Source organism: Protopterus annectens, chromosome 10.part0, assembly GCF_019279795.1.
Source record: "Protopterus annectens isolate FY-2018-M chromosome 10.part0, PAN1.0, whole genome shotgun sequence".
Taxonomy (NCBI): Eukaryota; Metazoa; Chordata; order Ceratodontiformes; family Protopteridae; genus Protopterus; species Protopterus annectens.
Window position 1 is genome coordinate 307192390 of NC_056744.1, and position 22779 is coordinate 307215168.

The following is a 22779-nucleotide window of genomic DNA, read 5'->3' on the forward strand; positions in this document are numbered from 1 at the left end:
TCACATTATTTTCCCATCAGCCCTTCTGATTTTACAGGTTTCCAAACAGGGAGACTAGTTACATTATTTCACTTCCAAAAAAGGCAATTAGTTGTATCATTTCACTTTAGAACCATTTGTGTGGGCCTTTTAATGCTAGATGTATTCACACAAGGTTAACTTCATGACAGTTTTTTTAATTTATTAAACATAACTTTGTTCTGCACATAGTAGTAAGTATAAAAAGCACATGGCTCAGCTGGTTTAAATCCATACAGTGTATTCCTGATGGCGCCACATAAGGGTACATTTGATTTCAAACAGGACGCTTCTCGAGTGCACTCTTACACATTCAAGCCAAGTGTTTTTTCTAGTTAGATAACATGCTAATTGATCCCCATGGGATTAGTGCTTTATTTTAACATTTATTAGGTATTGCCACCTTAGAATTACAGTTTGGTTTTCATCTTACTTAGGTTTCCATTTGTAGATTTACAGATGTGTTCATTCATTTTATAATTTGTTATTGACACACAAACCTGAAGTATTTATTTGATACGAAAGTGATCTTTGTTAAAACTGGTTTAGTTCATTAATATTTATGCTGATAGAGGTCTACTGGTAGGTCAATTTTGTTAGTTTCTTAATTTAGTTTGAATTAGATGGTTAGAAAGTGTTAACAAGCTGGTCTCATATTGTAATTTGTCTCTAGCTTTCTAGATTCAGTTTAAGTTACCACAGTCTCTGATTACACTATGGTGTTAAGGAGGAAGGGGGACTTGGTTAAAGGAAACTGTAATGTTTTTATTGCTAACAGAACCACCCTCTGTAACCACTCCCTTTGAATGGTTTTGATGCTTTTCCATTATACTCAAATAGGATTGCTTGTTTATGTGTTTCAATAAAGGATATTCCATTCTTAACTCAATTGTGGACTACACCTACTACTTTCTATTTTATTATTTTGTAGCACCTATTTTATAGTTCAATGTTTAGTAGTGAACAAGGTGCATAATATAATTCGGGAAGTGAACATCACAGCCTCCACACTGCAAAGTTTCTTCTTGGTTTGTTTAAGTAATACTGAACACTGCATGCAATACCTAGATAAACAACTTTGCCACAACATGGGACATTGTAGGCCCATATATGTCACAGAAGAAAGAAGCCCCCTTGTATTTGGGGAAAATTATGACAAAATCTTCCTCAGTCATGAGGGAGTATGAAATCAAAAGGAACATCATCTCTGTTTTTTGTATGATATTACATTTCCTAACAATTGGTTCACAATGAGGTTACTGCAAGTAACTAAAGTTTTAGCGCTTTATTAGTAACACTGCTGTTACCGGCCACGGTGGTGCAGTGGATAGTGTTGTCGGCTCACAACAAGAGGTTCTCCGGTTCACTTCTTGGCTGCAGCCCCTTCCGTGCAGAGTCTGTATGTCCTCCCTGCAGTTCAGTGAGTTTTAAAGACATGCAGGTAGGTAGGTGTGTGTGCCTTCTGTGAAGGTTGGGTGCTGGGCTGGCAACTCGACACCGTAAAAACTCCACTGCCAATCAATCTGCAGACTGGTGATCCTCTGTGGAGAAGCTGAAAGACGCTGCTTTTTTATTAGACACACTGCTGCACAGTGCTGCAAAAACTCAAAGATTATGTCATTGTCATCATCATCACCTTAAAAATGTCATCACAGCTGTTACAATACACTTACCCTGCGGAAAGAAACAACATAGAATGTGTCTCCCCTCCTGTGGATGGCTTCAAAGAAATCCTGGTAATTCCTGTGTGGAGCATAATAAACCTGCAATTCACTCCCGGCAACCCTGTAAAGGAACATAAACAGGAGGTTATAAAGTAGTGTAACTTCTAATTATAAGAACACTCGCTCCAAAAATTACAGCAACTCAAGGAGATCTACTGTTAACATGGACAGCTCTTTTGAACTAACCACCAGTAGATGAATTGAGGTTAGGTACTAAAGAACTCCTTTGCAAAAAAAAAACAAACAAACTTTGGGGGCCTTTTTGCTTAACCTATACAGCAAGAGAAATAATTATCTCAGGGTGGGGTGGGGGCTAAAAAGCAACTACTGGTTATGCACAAGTCAATGGTAAAAAGAAAATACAGTTGTGTAATAACTTACCATAAAAGTAGATGCCCTAGTGACCACTGTTGCATTATTCCAAATTGCTGGGGTATCATGCCAAATAACCTGTATATTCAGCTGGATAACCAAAGACAAAACCTTCCATAAAGCCATACATTTGGCGTATGATTCAAGCCTGTTGGTACAAGAGTACATAAGTGGACATATGAGCATAAATCCTCTACCTCTAAGCCACTAATCCTGAAAAGGCTTAAAATAAAACTGGTCAGCTAAGTGGGGAGACAAAGACAGACAGAGATCCCCCTTGGTTCATGATGAGAAGGGGAAGAAAGTATATAAGAAGGGGGGAAGGTAGAGCGGGAAAGATTTGAGACCTGGCTCAAGGGTCCAGAGAGCACCCCTGCCATACCAGGCTACAACTCTTACCACACTTTTCGGCCACCAAGTCAGGACCGAAGCACTAAAGGCAGAGGAGTGTCCATATTCACCAAGGATATTCACACCTCCAGACTAGTTGCCCAACACAATGCATCTGAAATTCTCCAGGTGCAACTAACACTAGGTAAGACTGCAATCCAAATTGTAGCTTGCTACAGATCCCTAACCATGCCCCAAGATTCTCACTACACCTTTCTAAACATACTGAAAAATATTGAAACACAACCAAACGCTCTAATACTGGGTTATTTCAACTACTTTGCCATCAATTGGGAAAACTACTCGGGTACCAACACCTTTGCCCAACGGTTCTTGGAATTCATAAATTCCAATGCTCTTGATCAACTAATCCATTGTCCCACCAAGGGCTCAAATATCCTAGACCTGGTCATTACCAACATGGGATATCGATGCTCCAACACCAGTGGTCACCCCCTCGCTGGTCAGGTCTGACCATAAGCTAATCACCCTTGATGTCCACATCCCACCCCCACCCCCCCCAGTAGGGAAACCTCCATAAAAAACTTCTCCAAAGCCAACTTCATGCTACTCAAGTCAGAAGTGCCAAACTTCATTACACCCATGCAGACAGGAACTGAAAGTTCGACTGCTGAATCCTACACTAAGGCACTGTATGAGCACATCCACTTGTGCATGAATCATGCCATTCCAATTAGAACCAAGATGCTCTCCTCCAAAAAAAGGAAGCCAATCTGGTGGTCCCCTGCCATAAACAAACTATAAAACAGATGGAAGAAACTGCTGCAGAAAAGAGGAAAATCCCAGGATGCAAAATACTCCCTTAACAGCCTCAGTTAGAAGCTGAGATCCCTCATAAAATCCTCCAAAGCTAGTTACGAAAATAAAACTGCCAAAGATTCCAAGGACAACCACAAGGGATTCTATAGTTATGTCAAGTGTCTAAATGCCAATGCTCAGATCTGCTCTGAACTACAACAGAATGGCATTAAATATACTGATCCCAAGGATATTGCCAATATCCTGGCAGATCGATTCAGTGCCAAATTTGCCCCCCTGTCACCACCTAAAGGGCCCATCTCAATACCAAAAGATTGGCAAATTCCGGTAATCATGGCCACACAGGTAAAAAATGCACTCTCCAAAGCAAAGAATACAGAATCCATGGGACCAGACAACATCCCAGGCTACGTACTACATGAACTACAAAATGAACTGGCACCTCACCTAAGTGCTATGTTTAATCATAGCCTCAACTCAGGCTTCATGCCCAATGAGTGGTGCACAGCTACAGTTATCCCACTCCACAAGGGGGGATCCACCTTGGATCCCGGGAACTACTACCCCATCAGTCTGATGAGCCTGATCTGCAAAGTCATGGAAAGCATCATCATGGAACATATAAACAAAGACATTGGGAACCTTCAAACACTGGACCCCATCCAATTTGGTTTTGTAAAGGGCCAATCGCGTCTCCTCAACCTGACGGACTTTTTCGAATCAGTCTCCAGAGCGGTGGACGAGGGTAAGGCTGTCCACACAGCCTATCTAGACCTCACCAAGGCCTTCAATATCATCCCCCACTTTGGAATCATAGATAAACTTACTGGGCATTAATGCCTACGTCACTTGATGGGTTGCTAACTGGCTTACTGACAGAACCCAGACTGTAAAAGTAGCAGACTCAAAATCCAGCTCCAGACAAGTAGAGTACCTCAGGGTTCAGTACTGGGACCGCTCTTGTTTGGCATCTACTTCTCTGAAGTACAGGCCAGCACTAAGGGACTCTGGCTAACAAAGTTTGCAGATGACTGCAAACTGGGAGCCATTACTGTATCCCCAAATGATGTGGATATTCTACAAAAGACCCTTACAGAAACAGAGGCTTGGTGTCAGAGCCATGGCCTCAAGCTAAATTGCAAGAAAGGTATAGTTATCCCTTTTGGGAAAAAAACATGTACCTATGAATTACCACACAAGTGGCAGTACACTAAACACCGGATTTGTGATAAGGGTCTTAAGGACATAGGTGGACAGTGACCACACCACCACAACAGTCAGGAAATCCTTCTATGTGGCACACCTTTTAAGAACTATTTTACCTCTAGTCTGACCAGAAGCAGAGGATCCAGAGGTAGGCATGCAGATGTGGCTGAAATGTATGCCTTAATAGGTGAGTATGCTAGGCCAAACCACAGCAGCTCACACAAATAAGAGTACCACTGCAATATCAGTCTGTGCTGGGTCCTGATGTTTTGCTTGACACCATACAGTAAATCTTTTCCATTTTGCTATGTAAGATTTCCAGGTAGTAGGCTTCCTTGCCTCCTGGAGAACCTTAAGCATGTCCTCAGACAGTGATTGTCTAAAAGGGACCAGAATCCTATCATCTATACTTTCAGGCTGAAGGAGGGCAGGTTGGGATGCAGTTGTGAGCTCTTCTGCTGTATGAGTAAGTCCTCTGTGGAGGGAAGCTTCTGGTGATGGCCCTTAGCTAAGTGAAACAGAAAGGGAAACCAGTGCTGCCTTGGGCAACAGAGAGTCACCAGTAAAATCTTTGGGTGTTCCTTTTAGATCTTTAATAAGACCTTGGGAGGAAGTGGATGGAAGGCACACAACCCGCTCTTTCTAAGGGAAGGACAGTGCATTCTTTTTCCACGGTTGAGGACAACATGTCTGGTGCAAAACAGTGGAAATCGTTTGTTGATGATGGAGGCAAAAAGATCTATCGGTGGCAATCATTTATTTGTGGACTATGTCTAGGAAGATCTCCCTGTTCAGCATCTATTTGTGGGGATCATCCCTTGAACTGCTTAGAATGTCTGCCAGGACTTTGTCATTTGAAGGAATGTAAACCATTTCAAAGAGGAGGGTTTTTTTTTTGTGGTCTGCTCTCGTGACAAAAGAGCCAGGCTGCACAGTTGGTAAGATCACAAGCCCCCTGCTTAACTACCACATGACTGTCATTGTCTATGAATACTCTTGATGGACTGGTTTCCAAGAATGTGACAGAATCAGCAGGGCTTGTAAAAGTGCTATGCCTCTCCTTCACACTGATGTGCTCTGTCATTAGGTTTGCTGGCAATTGTTACTGAATTTTCAAGTTGCCTGCCCTGTTCCCTATACATCATCTGATATGTCTGTGTGCAGCTCATGTTATGATACCACCTGCCCTGTTCCCTGTGCATCATCTGATGTGTCTGTCTGTAGCTCATGTTGTGGTACTACCTGCCCTGTTCTCTATAAATCATCTGATGTGTGTGTGTGTGCAGCTCGTGTTGTGGTACCACCTGCCCTGTTCCCTGTGCATCATCTGATGTGTATAGCTCATGTTGTGGTACCACCTGCCCCATTCCCAATCCATCATCTGATGTGTCTGTGTGCAGCTCATGTTGTGATACCACCTGCCCCATTCCCTATGCATTGTCTGATGTCTCTGTGTGCAGCTCATGTTGTGGTACTGCTAGCCATGTTCCCTATGCATCGTCTGATGTGTGTATCATGTTGTGGTACCACCTGCCCCGTTCCCTATGCATCATCTGATGTATCTGTGTGCAGTTCATGTTGTGGTACCACCTGCCCTGTTCCCTATGCATTTAATACTGTCTCTAGCTACCTGGGAAGCCTGAGCCACTACAGGCAAAGCCTGTTTACTGGCTGGTAACTTGGGGGATGATAACTTTTTATTCAAATTGCTCAGAATAGACAATAAGTATTTTGTTAATTGAGTTTGATAATTCAAAGTTCTAAAGGCCAGTATGGAAGACATACTGACCTTTTCCCAATCTGTCCACTGTTGTGCTGTCTTTAGTACTCAGCCAAAAGCAATCTAATGTCATACAACAGCTCAGGGAAGACCTTTTCACCCAAGCAAAGCAGAGCTGCACTCACTACGGTCACATTACGTGACCCTGCAGCTTTCCCTCCCGGTCACATTACGTGAACCCTGCAGCTTTCCCTCCCGGTCACATTACGTGAACCCTGCAGCTTTCCCTCCCGGTCACATTACGTGAACCCTGCAGCTTTCCCTCCCGGTCACATTACGTGAACCCTGCAGCTTTCTCTCCCGGTCACATTACGTGACCCTGCAGCTTTCTCTCCCGGTCACATTACGTGAACCCTGCAGCTTTCTCCCGGTCACATTACGCGAACCCTGCAGCTTTCTCTCCCGGTCACATTACGTGACCCTGCAGCTTTCTCTCCCGGTCACATTACGTGAACCCTGCAGCTTTCTCTCCCGGTCACATTACGTGACCCTGCAGCTTTTCCTCCTGGTCACATTACGTGAACCCTGCAGCTCTCTCTCCCGGTCACATTACGTGAACCCTGCAGCTTTCCCTCCCGGTCACATTACGTGACCCTGCAGCTTTCCCTCCCGGTCACATTACGTGAACCCTGCAGCTCTCTCTCCCGGTCACATTACGTGAACCCTGCAGCTCTCTCTCCCGGTCACATTACGTGAACCCTGCAGCTTTCTCTCCCGGTCACATTACGTGACCCTGCAGCTTTCCCTCCCAGTCACATTACGTGACCCTGCAGCTTTCCCTCCCCATACCTTTTTATGTCCATTTCATCCTTCCTTGTCTCATCTCTTCATCCTTTTACGTACTGCCTCTCATTCATCCTACTTACCTCCTCTCGTCACATCTCTCTCACTTCTTTTTACTCCTTTTCCCTATGCCTGCCTCTCGCACCTTATCTTGGTCTTCTCCTTATGGTGTTCTTTTTGCAACTATTCTCACTTGCCTCTTTTAATGTATTCATGCCCCTCTATATTATGATATGCTGCTATCCCTGTAGCATAAACCATCTCAGTCATTATGGGTACTGTGACATCCCCCCCCGTGCCAGTAATCAAGGAGCTCGAATCCTCACCACTGACACTGGAGATGGATGTTTACATGGAAAACAAATGAATACACTCAGTACTTCCAGATGTAGACCTCTTTGCATCAAGCACAATTTCCCTGAAGAGCACATAGGGGACACACTCAGCCTGGGGTCCAGATTTCTCTATATCTCTCTCTCCCCATGTCAACAATAAGGCTCCCCACTGGCACTGTGAAACTAGTGCTTCGTGACCCTGCCCAAAGTAGCGGATACACACACACACACACACACACACACACACACCAGGGAAAAGCTGGCACAGATTACCCACTCTACCAACTTTGCCCAGACTATAAGGTAGATTCACTGCCACCAGTCAATTACTATAAGGCTCTCAAAAGGGTAACCAATTATACCAAGTGAAGTTAATATTAATACAAATGGCAATATTGACCAGTCATGCTTTCCTGAGTGGCCAGAGTTATCACCAAATAAGTATGTGCTAATAATCTCAAAACTTAAATATTTTCTAAAAATAACCAGCCACAATGAAAAGTTTAAATGTATTTAATAATATGTAATGAAAGAACATGAAAACACAAAATATCTATTTACATTAAATACCAGAGTTTCAGTCACAGGGATTATTAAAAATAACACTGATGGAAAATTTTCACACCATTATAAAAAAACAGTAGTCTCACTATCTATTCCTGATGGACTAAAATAATCACTGTTCCTTCTTACTGAATAGAGTAGAGCAAGATGATGTGGGTGAGTGGTACTTGTTGACAGATCCAAAACAAAATACAGAATGCTGAGAGCAATCCTACTAATATTTAATTATTTTCAGCTTACAGAATGATATCACACACATCTGGTCATCTGATTCGGTTTCCCGCACTATTCTCCCATCAATAAAAGCTGACAGGATTTTAGCACTTGTGTTACCATACACAGAAGAGTTTTGCTCAGATCTCCTGGAAGTCATAAAACACTTTCTTTCTTCCTACAGGAGCTAATAAACCATATTTCTTAGAGACACCATCTCTGGCTTCATTCAAAACTGAGATAACATCTTTATGTCTTAGGCCCAGTAGTTTAATTTTCTTACTATTTCTGAAGTTTAAGATTAACCTCTTCCCTTCTGTTAAAACCTATACATCTAATTTAGTTACAATAATACATGTACATTTCTTTTCCTTACTGCAGGGCACACTGTTGATACATTTTAACACAAGCAAACGTCACAGATACATTTTTCAACACAAGTATCTGTACAAATCAGTCTGATGTACAAATGACATATAATTCTTTGCAAAATACCAGCTAGCTGTGCCACATATGTTACACATCTACCACCCTACTTCTCCTGGCATGGCTGGCAGTGCCCCCTATCATCACAGATGCATCTTATTCATAAAGCTCTGCTAACCATAATTCCATTTATCCATTTATAACATTAACTGTTTCTTGAATTAAATGTTGTAGCATATTACTACATCTGTAGATATGTATGGATATTTTTTAGCATATCCTTGTATCTGTAAATATATTGTGTTAATTTATGTGATCCTATTCACCTGGACAGTGCCTGCAAATGGTCCATTAAGATCAATGCACTACCCTGGTAAACAAATATAAATAAATGCATTAATCTCAAGGAAGAGCATTGGCAGCAGGTAGTAACTTCAAGGGCTTGTCTATGGACATGGAAAAACCCCCCAGAGGGGTCTGTCTCAGAGATTTTGCACAAAAATGTCAAGTCCTCAGTTACCTTGTAAGACCTGTCAGGCCTTTTAAGGTGATTGGTGGCTGTGAGTTAGGTGCAATGGAAATGGATGCAACGGCATTGACGAAAGCTTCCAGGACAGGGGGTACAGGTACAGAAGTACGGCTGCCTACTTCCAAGAGTTTATAGTATCTTTCCTGAAGCTCAGAAATCAGCATAGATTCCCATTTGAAATGCTTCCTTGTATTAATGATGGCCTCCCTCAAGTAAAGCTTCTTCATTTGGAGAGTCAGGAAAAAGGAAATGTTCATAATCTGAGGCCACTTGGCCTGGCAAATGGATCTTGGATGAACAGCCCAAGAAGTGTTCATCTGAGTCTGATATATCCTCTTCATCCTCAGAGGAAGATTCTGTTTCTTTTGGGAAGTGAAAAGAGAAGAAATAGTAGGAGATCCTGCAAAGGATAGTGGCCTGAGTGTCAATATGGCCTTAACCAGGCCCAGTGAAAAATCTGTCCATTTCTTTAACTTGGACATCTGAGGTGAAGAAACATTTTTTTGTTTCTTTTTCCTAAGTGCAATAACTTCTTTGACCAATGTGTAGTCTCTGACCCCTGATGAACCTCAATGAGCGATCCTGGAATTTCCTCTCTGACGAGAATCTACGGCATGCTTTTAGGTCCTTTGGACATAACTGAGAATGGTTCCTCCTCCTTTACATCATCAGTAACTTCAGTTATTTTACATATGTGAACCTCAGACACCATACCAACCTCTGGCAGGGTCACGGTAGTGAGAGTCCGAGTAGATGTCATGCATACAGCATGTTTCAAAACCTCTATGGGTAAGTTAGAGTCCGACTGGGTAATCATGACATTAGCTCTACACCTCAAACTTTTTCTTTTAGCAGGGATGATGGCAGGGGTAGAAGAGTCCACTATCTTTGTTTGGCAAGGCGCTTAAGCAGCAAAATTTTCAATTAGGGCTGACAGAGCATACGCTTTTTGTAGTTATGCTCTGCACCTAAGCAGAAAAGGCACTGGTAGTGGACATCCTTGTAAGGAATCTACCTAGTTCAATTCTCACTTTCTCCTCCTAGCAGACAGTTAATAAAGCAACAAACAGCAGTGCAACTGAGAAAAAATAAGGAAGGTTCCCCAATGGAGCACTTATCTGAACCAGTGAAGGCCAGCGATACCAACAGCCACATGTAGAACAGATCAATGGGAGGGGAACCGGCATTCAGACTGGTGGTGAGACAGTCTGAGGAGTTACACTTGCACATCTGCTTATGTATCCTTATGCCTGCGGGCTTGGATTATACATCAGATGTATGGCTCTATGGAAGGTTTTGGCTTTGGTACCCCGGCCAAACATCCAGGTTATTTAGTAAGATAACTTCAGCAGTTTGGAATACTGCAACAGTGATCTAAGGAAGTACAAAAGAAAAATCATGAAAGACAATACCAATCAGATTTATATGAATGGTGATCTAAGTGACACACTGAGGGCAAGGCTGGTAGGGGGATGGGTAACTGCTCCAAACCCTAATCCTTGCAGGGCCTTAAATTAAAGCTCAGTAGGCAACTGTGTACACTTTGAAACTGAGGGGCAACAGTGGCACTTCTAAACACAACATTCTAAGTAGTGCCACAAAACCAAGTTATAAGTGGCATATGATCCACGCTTCTTCACAAAGTGTGGTGCTGGACTGTAAGTAGTGCCACAAAACCAAGTTATAAGTGGCATATGATCCACGCTTCTTCACAAAGTGTGGTGCTGGACTGCCAGTTACACAAAACTGGTATTTTTTAGCTGTGTAAGCTTGTGGTTGTGAAACACTCGCAGTGTTACTTCTGAAAGACAGCAGTTGCTAGCCTTGTACCCATGGAGTACTGCAAAAGAGTTTGGCTCATTTCTGACCACTGCCTATGTGGATCTGAGAAATGAAACGGATATGTATACAACCACAGCCAGTATGAAAAGGCCTGGATTTCAACAGTATGATACCTTCTGTGCACCTCATGGTGTCCTCTTGTCTTAATAGAGCTGACTCGTCTAATGGGTTAATGCACTGTTACTGCTATGATGCATTTTTACATGGATTAATTCTTTTTTTTTTTGTTTGTGCATGTTAAGGTTACAATGCATTCCCACTTTGCTTCTCATTCAGACTTGCTTCTGTTTTCTGTTATTTTTTTTAAAAATGTGGAAGTGTTAAATACCTTCAAGACTTCTTCCTCACTCATAGGAAGAAATGTGGCACACTGCACCTTTGTAGTTTTTTTTTGCAATTCCATTCACAGTGAGGAATTGACCAATTTCTGCTAAACTGCTGTGCAGGAAGAGAATTCCAGGTGGTTTCAGATGCAGCAGTTCAAACTGCAAATTCTACTTCTGTACTTCTAAATACATAAATTAAAAACAACACATCTCCAAATTAAAACATTTCCCCAATTCTGCACACATTTCTCTGTACTCTGATACGAACTAACATTTGAATGTTTGCCAGAATAGTCTGTAATTGTGACGCTGAAGATGAACTTAGATCCTCAATGAAATGCTTATTCAGAGTTAGACTTCCAGACAGAATACATACCACAAATCAAGTAAATTCTGTGAAACTAAGCATTAGCATTTAAAATTATAAACCCTGTATGGTACATGGTGATTGATTTTGTATGGCTTTCATTTCATGATAACATCTTTGTCGAAGGTAATAATGCCAATTACAAATGTTGCAGGCGTCTCCTCAGAATCCAGGTTGCCTGCGTAAGAGTATTGGGCTCTGTAGGGTTCCCTTTTCCTTCTTTGAAATGTGTGACATACTGTTATGTTGGGTGCGAGTGGCAAGAGTTTTCACTTAGTATGCTTACTGTCATATTTAACATTATACTGTGGCTTCAGTGGCAGTTTCACTGCTTATGTTGCACAACATTAGGTTTGTTGTGGTTGATAGTTTGCTACAAAAGTTCAGCTGAAAATTCATTTCCTCTAAAATTTATTTATGCTTTACTGATTTGCATTATGGCCTGTTTTCAGAGGACACCTGAAGTGGTGTTCATAATGAACATGGGACATTTGGTAAGGGAGCCAAACAAATTACAGATTTGTCTAATCTGATGGCACATAAAAAAGCGGTGTTTGCATACAATTTTTAATGTCTGCCATATGCCTTTTCTGATGTCTGCAGTGAGATCTTCGCCAGCTAGATGAGCAGGCAGATAAGATCTTAGTTTAACACTATTTCAATGATGGCACCTTAGCAGTGCGGCAGTTTCAATACTGGAACACAAATCCAAGCCACTTGGTGTGGGAAGTTTCAGGAACTTTAGCAGGGTTTACAGAATACTCAACTCTGGGGCACTTTGTTGGATATGAAGTTGCACCTCCATGAGTTTAAGCGTTCTCCGACTGGTAATATGGATAAGGCTTCTTTCATTCTTTCGCTTCTTCCTAGAACCTTGCCCCATGACTCCTCTTGGCACACTCATTCTGTGAGGGTGGTAGCCAGGCACTTCTGGGTATGTGACAGGCCTAATGCCCAATCATTCCTGATGAGGCACCCCCATCAGAATTTCCTGCCACAGAATGATTTGGGTTGTTAGGAGTGGGTCAGTTTGCTGGCCCTGGACCTAGCTACCACACCCCCATGAAAGCACTTCTTTTCCCTCAGCAGCTCCACCATTCTGCTGTCTGCAAAAACATAAGCATGTCTCTCCACTCCAAACTCCCCTCAACTTCTAGTTCAACTGCCCTTTAACAGGGCATACTCACAGGCTTAGACTGCACTGTGTGTAACACCCAGTGCTCCTGCTATGTGTCATCCTTATGGCAAGTCACCCCCCCCCAAACAAATGAGCCAGTAGCAGCTGCTCCCTCCTATCCCCCAAGCTAACTATTGCAGGCATCCAAGCTGCTAATCAAATAGCCTGCAGTGTACTTAGGGCTTAATCTCTCCATGCTGTGGAAATGGTCAACTAAACTGCGTTTCTTTTGTATAATAACACAAAGCAGTACACGTCATGTCTATTCAAATGCCATGAACTCTTTACATGCATCTGAGCTACCAGCACCTCAAGCAGAGGGGACATCAGTTAAGATCCCACCCAAAGGACAGGCCCCCCTTATTCTATGGGACTGTGACAGTTTTGCACCATGAATCTATGTATCTGGTGTTGTGGGACTGCTTACAGGCTTCTGATCCTTCCAGTGTCAAAGAAGAGTGTTGTACCAGGTGCAGTACTGTCATTCTAATCCTTCTAGTATCAAAGAAGAGTGTCGTACCAGGTAAAGTACTGTTATGGTTTTAGGATGTCTGTACCACTCTATTTTGACATCAGATGCAGGGTCAGGAATGCAGGTACAGCCACAAAACTTGTAGATAGTTTCACAGCCACATGTTGACAAACAGAAACATGAAGTATAATGTTGGAAGCAAAAACAGAAAAGTGTTTATAAGTTCTGGGACACCATTGCAACGGCCATGGAGTCAAATTAAGTGGCAATCAGCTGTAGGCAGCCAAATGTAGTGCCAAGGCTGTTTTGGAGTACGGCAGCACAGCTCAAAACAAAAGGGGGAAACCACAGCTACACACAGGAGGCTGCTTCTATTATTTATAAAAATAATATAACGGAGGATGCTGATGCTGCATTAGGAAGGGAACCACACATTGTAAAGGGAGGGTAGCCCCCCCCACCACCAAAATGGTGTGCAGATTCAGTAGCACAGGCATGGCCAACACCACAGACGCTACAGTAACACTACAGAAGGCATAGCTGTTCATGTTATACGCATCTCTAAAATGGTACCATACTAAGCTCTTCCCTACCCCCAAGGAAAAAGATTTGAATTACGTGATGAGGAGTAAGATATGCAAAGTAGATCTTTAGTGGACATTAAAGGACCTCAGCATATGGCCAGAAGACCTTATTTAAAAGGCTGACCACTAAGATACAAATGTTTAAAGATAACACAGTAATATTAACTGACAAGCTATCCTAGTGACATGAATGACACATGGCATTGCATTGTTGGTGGGACTTTTCAGTGTGTCCAAGAAACACATACCCTCAGTTGTATATCGTTGACGTTCTGGTACCGCACATAAGTCTTCATAAGAAGGAAGACAGATACTTAAGTATCGCATAAAGGGCACTGCAACAGCCTAAGGCAAAGATACCGCACACAAGTCTTCATAAGAAGGAAGACAGATGCTTAAGTATCACATAAAGGGCACTGCAACAGCCTACGGCAAAGATACCGCACACAAGTCTTCATAAGAAGGAAGACAGATGCTTAAGTATCACATAAAGGGCACTGCAACAGCCTACGGCAAAGATACCACACACAAGTCTTCATAAGAAGGAAGACAGATGCTTAAGTATCACATAAAGGGCACTGCAACAGCCTACGGCAAAGATACCGCACACAAGTCTTCATAAGAAGGAAGACAGATGCTTAAGTATCACATAAAGGGCACTGCAACAGCCTACGGCAAAGATACCGCACACAAGTCTTCATAAGAAGGAAGACAGATGCTTAAGTATCACATAAAGGGCACTGCAAAAAACTGAAGATGAAGACCTCTTTCTTTTCCCAAGGCATATGATCCATGTGTCATTCATGTCACTAGGATAGCTTGTCAGTTAATATTACTGTGTTATCCTTAAACATTTGTATCTTAGTGGTCAGTCTTTTAAATAAGGTCTTCTGGCCATATGCTGAGATCCTTCAATGTCCACTAATCTATTAACCTATGAACCCTTTGAAAGGGCAGCAATTAACACCACAAAATCTGAGTTCCTCCAAACCAGTCACAAAGGCAGTCATTTCTTCCTCAGAAGCACTGTCACAATGGAAAATTCTATCCTAGCACTAGAGCTGTGACAGTTGCTGTTCTATTCTTTGTACCTTGCATAAGCTACTTACTTTAGTATATTTGTCACTTGTAGATATGCTCCTGGCCACAAAACCTTTGTTCGCTGCTGCAAGGCTGCACTTGTGTGGCTTGCAAAAATGTTTATGTATGAGTGAGAAATACAGATAACATCTGTTGAAGTGGTGGAGAAACACAATACCGGCTGGCCTATCCTGTACAGGTGCAGAGTACCCATGATTGAACAAAAGGTAGAAGGGTTACACAACAGGCATAAAGCAATCCATAAGAGGCCATACATGTTATTGGCATGATGCTAAATTTTATGCAGGTACAGCAGAATGCGATGAAAACTGCAATTAGGACCCATGAAGAGTCTTCAAAACATCAGAGCCTGTATTAAAGGCAGCATAGCTTGCTTACAGAATTACTCAAAGCAGGTACTGGAAGAATGGCAAGTGATGTACTAATGAAATAATTTGTCAAATAGCAAAATGTGTTATTACAGGATATGGCAAGCCCCACTGCAAACCCTATATGGGAAATAGGCTCAAACCCACACCCCACAACTTTTTTTTCTCACCCCAAGTTTGCTGCATCTTGGTCAGGCAGTAATCACAGTCGGTGGGAGATGAAAAACCTGCTGTGTGCTTTCTCTGGGAGGTTTCAAAAACGCAGTAAACAAAACGCACTGCTATCTGAGATGCAACTATCACTGCTACTACCATGAACTCTTGTGTTTCAGTCATTGTGAAATGAGTTCTGGTGGCATCAGTAATGGACTAACTCATGCATGTGGCTATCCACCCCTGCTGTCCCAAAAAACATGCAGCCACTTAGAAAGCTTGTGAAAGGTCACAAAATAAGCACTTAGTCCATGGAGGAGTGCCAATCATGTCACAACAGGAGAACATTCTCTACAGAGGAGGCCCAGTCATGTCACAACAGCAGCGCATACTCCATGAAGGAGGACCAGTCATATCACAACAGCAGCGCATACTCCACAAAGGAGGACCAGTCATATCACAACAGCAACGCATACTGCATGGATGAGGACCAGTCATGTCACAACAGCACAACTTGCTCCATGCAGGAGGGCCAGTCATGTCACAACAGCAGAACTTACTCCATGGAGGAGGGCCAGTCATGTCACAACAGCAGAACTTACTCCATGGAGGAGGACCAGTCATGTCACAACAGCAGCAGAACTTACTCCATGGAGGAGGATGAGTCATGTCAGAACAAAAGAACTTACTCCATGGAAGTGGAACAGTCATGCCACAAAAGCAGTGCATATTGCATGGAGAAGGTCCAGTCATGTCACAACAGCAGAACTTACTCCATGGAGGAGGCCCAGTCATGTCACAATAGCAGAAAGTACAGCTGTGTACACTTACCATAAATGTAGATGTTCGAGTGTAGTCACTGTTGCAGTCATTACATTTGGGTAATCTGCTGGCAGGCTGCCCTCAGTCGGCCTGAATAACAAAGTCTTGGGTCCTGTGTCAGTTGCTGTCCCTTCTTCCATGACGTCAGGTCGTCAGGGGTATAAAACATGCAGCCGACGCCATTACATCAGTTTTTCTAGCCCCAGATGTCAGGTGCCCCCCTAATGGGGAGCAAATAAACACAAAAACATAAAAGTACACTTCCAACCAAAAGCAAATACACCAAAAAGGCTTTTAAGCATAGTAAAGAAAAGTAGAGGTATCATCAGAAAATCTAGGGGGCTGGAGGGAGGGTAACCTGGACTGCAACAGTGAATACACTCGAACATCTACATTTATGGTAAGTGTACACAACTGTACTATGTTCTTCGTGTTTCACTGTTAGAGTCATTACATTTGGGTAGATTCCCAAAGCTATGGTTGGGAGGAGGAGTTTATACAGCATTAGGGCCAGCTATAAGGCCTTGCAAGACAGCAGTGGCAAAGCCAGCTCTGGATTTAGAGAAAACTGATAAATGATAATGCTTGGTGAAAGTATGCACAGAACTCCAGGTAGCAGCTTCTAGGATATCCCTGGTAGGGACACCACTGAGAAAGGCTGCAGAAGTAGATGTGGCCCTAGTGGAGTGAGATCTGATCCCCAGGGGGATAGGTGTTCCATGGTGCTTATAGCATAAAATGAATGCAATGGCTTATCTATTTAGAAATGGTTTGTTTTCAAATAGCCTTCCTCTCTGCCCCTGCAGCAAATTCTACCAGCAATTGTTCAGATTTTCTTCGAGATTTAGTCCTGTCCAAGTAGAATCTAAGTTGTCTGTGCACATCCAAGGAATGCAGAATCTATTCCCCTTTGTTCTGTGGAATGGGAAAAAAGGGTGTCAAATGAATGGACTGATTAAGAGCCACACTGGAAACCACCTTGGGCATAAATGATGGATTGGTCCTGAGAGATACCCTGTCCGCATGAAAGATGATGAAAGGATCCACTGCCATAAGGGCCTGTAATTCAGATATCCTTCCAGCTGAAATGATTGCTAAAAGGAAGGCTGTTTCCCAAGAAAGAAATTTTAAGTCTGCAGTAGCAGCTGGTTCGAAAGGAGGTAGAGTGAGTTTCTCCAAAACAAAGTTAAGGTCCCAGGCAGGGGTAGGAGCTCTCCTGGGCGGTCTCAAGTTTTTTGCCCGTCTGAAATATTGCTTGAGCAGAGGATGAGAGAAGAGGGGTGGTTCTGTGTTATAGTGAGCTGAAATAGCAGAGGCGTAGATTTTAATGGAGGAAAAAGACAGGCCCTTGTGAAGCATCTCAGTTATGCATTGCAAAGTCTGAGGTAAATTGGGCGCTGCTGTGCTCATCCCTAAAGATTGGTTCCAGGCACAGAATCTTTTCCATTTATCAGCATAAGATTTTCTAATACTAGGTCTCCTTGCTTCCAGATGACATCCATCACAGGATTGCTGAGGGATGGACAGGGATGAATTTAAGTGATTAGCCAGGCTGCAAGGTTCAATGTTGGAAGCTGAGGGTACAGAATTTGGTTCTCCTGCTGAGACAGCAGAAAAGGGGTCTGTGGCAGGTGCCATGGAGATATTTGCGACACACTGCACAGGAGAGGGTACCTGTGTTGGCGCGGCCAGTCTGGAGCTATTAAAATCATCCTTGGTTTGTCCTGTTTGACTTTTAGTAGAACTTTGGAGAGCAGAGACAGAGGGGGAAAGGCTTAGACTGATAGGTTTTTCCAGCTGAAGGACACAGCATCCACTTCCCAGGCTTGTGTGTGGGGAGTCCTTGTGCAAAACTTGTCCAACTGGTAGTTCTGGGGAGAGGCGAATAAATCTATGTATGGGCTCCCCCAATCGCTTGTCAACATGTTGAAAATCCGTGGTTCCAGTTTCCACTCGTGTGGGTCCATGAGGTTTCTGCTTAGTCCGTCTGCCAGTGTATTCAATTTTCCTGGCAGGAATTGAGCTTTTAGGTGCACTTGGTAGCTCAAGGCTGTGTTCCACAATGCCATGGCTAGTCTGCAGAGGGGGTAGGAATGTGTGCCCCCCCCCCTGCTTGTTCATGTACCACATAACCGTGGTGTTGTCCATCCTTACCATTAGTTGTCCTGGAAAAATGTAATCCTTGAAGGCTGTCAGAGCATTCGGTACAGCTAACATTTCTTTTTGATTGATATGTAGGTGCATTTGATTTGGGTTCCATTTGCCCTGAATGCACTTCCCTGCCAGATGAACCCTCCCCATGCATAGTCTGATGCATCTGTAGTTAGGGTTTGGGTGGCAGAGGGTAGTGTGAATGGTAGTTCCTTGCTTTGGTGGCAGGCCTCTGCCACCATAGGAACTCCAGGCGTAAGCAAGGTATGATAGGAATCATTGTTTCCAGGTTGTGACCATGTTGACTCCATAGACTTTTTAGATACCACTGTAGTTTCCTCATATGCAATCTTGCATATGGAATTAGAAGAATGCAGGAGGTCATGAACCCCAAGGCTTCCAGTATTTGTCTTGCAGATAGCAGGGTTTTTGTGGCCACTTGTTTGAAGTAAGTTACCAAATGAATTTGCTTCTCTTTTGTGAGGAAAGCCATCTGGGCAGTTGTATTCAAGCTTGCACCCAGGAATGTAATCTGTTGACGGGGTACCAATTGTGATTTCTTTTCATTTATGGTGTATCCCAGACAGGTTAGAACCCTTTTTACAAATGCCAGATGATTTAAAAGCATGCCCTGGTTTTCTGCTTGAATTAGACAATCATCCAGGTATGGATATATTTGAATATTTCTTTGCCTGCAAAATGCAATCACTGGAGCTAGGCACTTTGTGAATACCCTGGGCACAGTAGACAAGCCAAAGGGCAGTGCAGAGAACTGATAATGTAGCAGCCTGCTTTGAAGCAAAGGTATCTTCTGCAAGATTCCCTGACTGGGATGTGCAGGTATGCCTCTTTTAAATCTAGAGTTGCCAACCAGGCATCTTTGCCTAGCATAGGAAGTAACTGGTGAAGAGTCAGCATTTTGAAATTTGGAATGTCCAGAAAGGTGTTTAGAGTAGACAGGTCCAGGATTGGATGCCATGATTTGTCTTTTGCGTTTTCTGGGTACCAGAAAAAAGCCTGGAATAGAAACCTTGTCCCTTTTCCTCTTCTGGTACCAGTTGAATAGCCCTCATGCTTTGAACTTGTGGGACTCAGGAACCCTGTAGTATCTGTCAGGTTTACTAGGAGCCGGAGGCAGGGAATCAGGGGCCAAACTGGATTCCGAGAACACATCATCAACATTGTCTAGTACAGGAAGAATAGCCAAAGGCTAATGCTGATGTAGAAGAAAAACCCTAAGCCTCTTTTTTTTTTTAAATCAGAAAAGTCCTGGTTTTCCCAATGGAAATGCTCCCTTAAAGTGCGCAAGGTTTCCCCAAAAGAAAAATCCTCAGGAGAAGCAGCAGAGAGAGTGGAATCCTCTGCATCAGAGTCCTCATAAGTAGGTATGGACAAATACAGGTCATTAGAAGAGTCAGAAGAAACAGAATCCTGATCAGAAGATTCATAATCAAGCTCAGCCCTAGGCCTCTTGGGGGGGGGGGGGGGTTGACTACACCTCATTAGAGTAATTAGATCTTCAGCCATTTTTATCATTTGTTTTTTAGGCATAGGGGCCTGAACATGTGGCCTGGGCATGGTTTTTTTAGACATGGATCGAAATTTAGGCCTTAGTAATGAAGGTGGTGTCGATTTAATATGCAAGTCTGTAGGCCTGAATACACCCTCAGAAGACGGTGCCTGTACAGTGGCTCCGCACCCATCCAAGGTAGAGACATCTACGGGTTCCATAGATGAAGTATCTTGCAGCATTGCATACCGGACTCAGAATGGGTCTCAGTAGAGGCCTGCGAAAAAGAAGTAGTGGGTATCAGGGGCTGCGAAAGCACCTCACTGAGTACCGGTGAAATGGCAACTGGCTTAAGAGAAGCGCCGTCTGCAGTTTTGGACCACGGCGGCCTGTCTCTGTCTTTACCTTTGCGTTTTTTCGGAATCCCAGTAGTCGGATGGCTAACTGACACTTCTGGATAATTAAACCGAGAACCGAAATATTTATAAGCGAAAATGTACCGACGACGAATAGTGCGCTGATTAAATAAAGCACAAAACCGACAGCAAGATACATCATGGTCAGGGCCTAGGCAAGGAATACAGTACGAATGAAAATCTTTATAAGGTATTTGCTTTCCACAAGTAGTGCAATTATTAACTTTTACTGACATCGGTAAAGAGCAAGAAAAAGTTTCCCCAACTGGGTACTTAGCTTTAAGTTGAAGACTTCGGTTCTGAAACTCGAAAACGACAATTTCAGGAGTCGGCCAACCGGCACTTGTGAACTGCTTCTGCTTCGGACACCGTACAGCAAGAAGGACTGATGTAATGGCATCAGCTGCATGTTTTATACCCCTGATGACCTGACATCATGGAAGAAGGGACAGCAACTGACGTAGGACCCAAGACTTTGTTAATCAGGCCGACTGAGGGCAACCTGCCAGCAGATTACCCAAATGTGATGACTGCAACAGTGAAACATGAAGAACATCTTACTCCATGGAGGACCAGTCATGCCACAACAGCAGAGCATATTGCATGGAGGAGGACCAGTCATGTCACCACAGCAGAACTTACTCCATGGAGGAGGCCCAGTCATGTCACAACAGCAGAACTTACTCCATGGTGGAGGCCCAGTCATGTCACAGCAGCAGAACTTACTCCATGGAGGAGGACCAGTCATGTTGCAACAGCAGAACTTACTCCATGGAGGAGAAGCAGTCATGTCACACCAGCAGAACTTACTCCATGGAGAAGGACCAGTCATGTCACAACAGCAGAACTTACTCAATGGAGGAGGACCAGTCATACCACAACAGCAGCACATATTGCATGGAGGAAGGGCAGTCATGTCACAACAGCAGCGCATATTGCATGGAGGAGGACCAGTCATGTCACAACAGCAGCGCATATTGCATGGAGGAGGACCACTCATGTCACAACAGCAGCACATATTGCATGGAGGAGGCCCAGTCATGTCACAATAGCAGAACTTACTCCATGGAGGAGGACCAGTCATGTCACAACAGCAGAACTTACTCCATGGAGGAGGACCAGTCATGTCACAACAGCAGAACTTACTCCATGGAGGAGGACCAGTCATACCACAACAGTAGCACATATTGCATGGAGGAGGACCAGTCATGTCACAACAGCAGCGCATATTGCATGGAGGAGAACCACTCATGTCACAACAGCAGAACTTACTCCATGGAGGAGGACCAGTCATGTCACAGCAGCAGCAGAACTTACTCCATGGAGGAGGACCAGTCACGCCACAACAGCAGCGTAAACTGCATGGAGGAGGTCCAGTCATGCCACAACAGCAGAACTCACTCCATGGAGGAGGACCAGTCATGCCAAAACAGCAGAACTTACTCCATGGAGGAGGACCAGTCATGTCACAGCAGCAGAACTTACTCCATGGAGGAGGACTAGTCATGCCACAACAGCAGCGCATATTACATGGAGGAGGACCAGACAAGTCACAACAGCAGCGCACATTACATGGAGGAGGACCAGTCAAGCCACAACAGCAGTGCATACTCCACGGAAGAGTACCACTTATGTCACAAAAGGAGCACTGCTCCACGGAAGAGTATCAAGATGCAATAGGATCTGCAATGTATGAACAGTACCTTCACAGACCACAGCAGCATGCAGTACATTGGTCTGGCTGTTATGGTGATCCACTATGAAATATGTTCCCTTCCTGGCTATCATCCATTGGAAAGTGAACCACTATGGCCATCTCTACATGGTCCTGTATATACATTTGTTTTGGCCCTTCACTGTTAAACTCTTTTAAAGCACTGGTGTCTCTATTAATACTCATTTGTTAACCACATATGGCAACTGGACACTCCACCTCTTTTCAGAGGTGACTCAGAAGCAAAGTTTGGTTAAGTGACTTGCTCAAGGTCACACAGAAGGCAAATGAGGGATGAAGGAATCAAACCCTGCACCACAGGAACTACAGCCCACAGCTGTAACCCTAGGGGGGAACTACCAAACATTCCTGTCTATATGTGCATCATCATCACCAACCAACTTTTTCCAATTTTCTTCATGGGGTTGGGGTGCCATGATAAATGTCACCATCTCTCGACTCAATGTCATACAAGGAACAAATGACAACAGTATAAGAACTGGAAAAGAGAAACAATTTTATTTATGTCACAATGAAAATTAATAATCTCTCTCTCTCTCTAAAACTTCCATGGTTGGACACAATCGAATAAAAACGGAGCATTCATATATCTTTACTTATCTTAGGGAGTCCCATAAACAATAGGCAGCTCTGGA

General features: G+C 43.5%; 1 protein-coding gene across 1 annotated transcript in view; it reads right to left on the bottom strand.

Moving 5' to 3' along the window:
* Nucleotides 1–22779, bottom strand: part of LOC122813060 (cyclic AMP-dependent transcription factor ATF-6 alpha-like) — a 2557378-nt gene that overhangs the window by 852092 nt on the left and 1682507 nt on the right. Inside the window, exon 14 of the mRNA XM_044085178.1 lies at nucleotides 1692–1803. Within this exon, the coding sequence (XP_043941113.1) occupies nucleotides 1692–1803 (112 nt within the window). The remainder of the gene's footprint in view (nucleotides 1–1691; nucleotides 1804–22779) is intronic.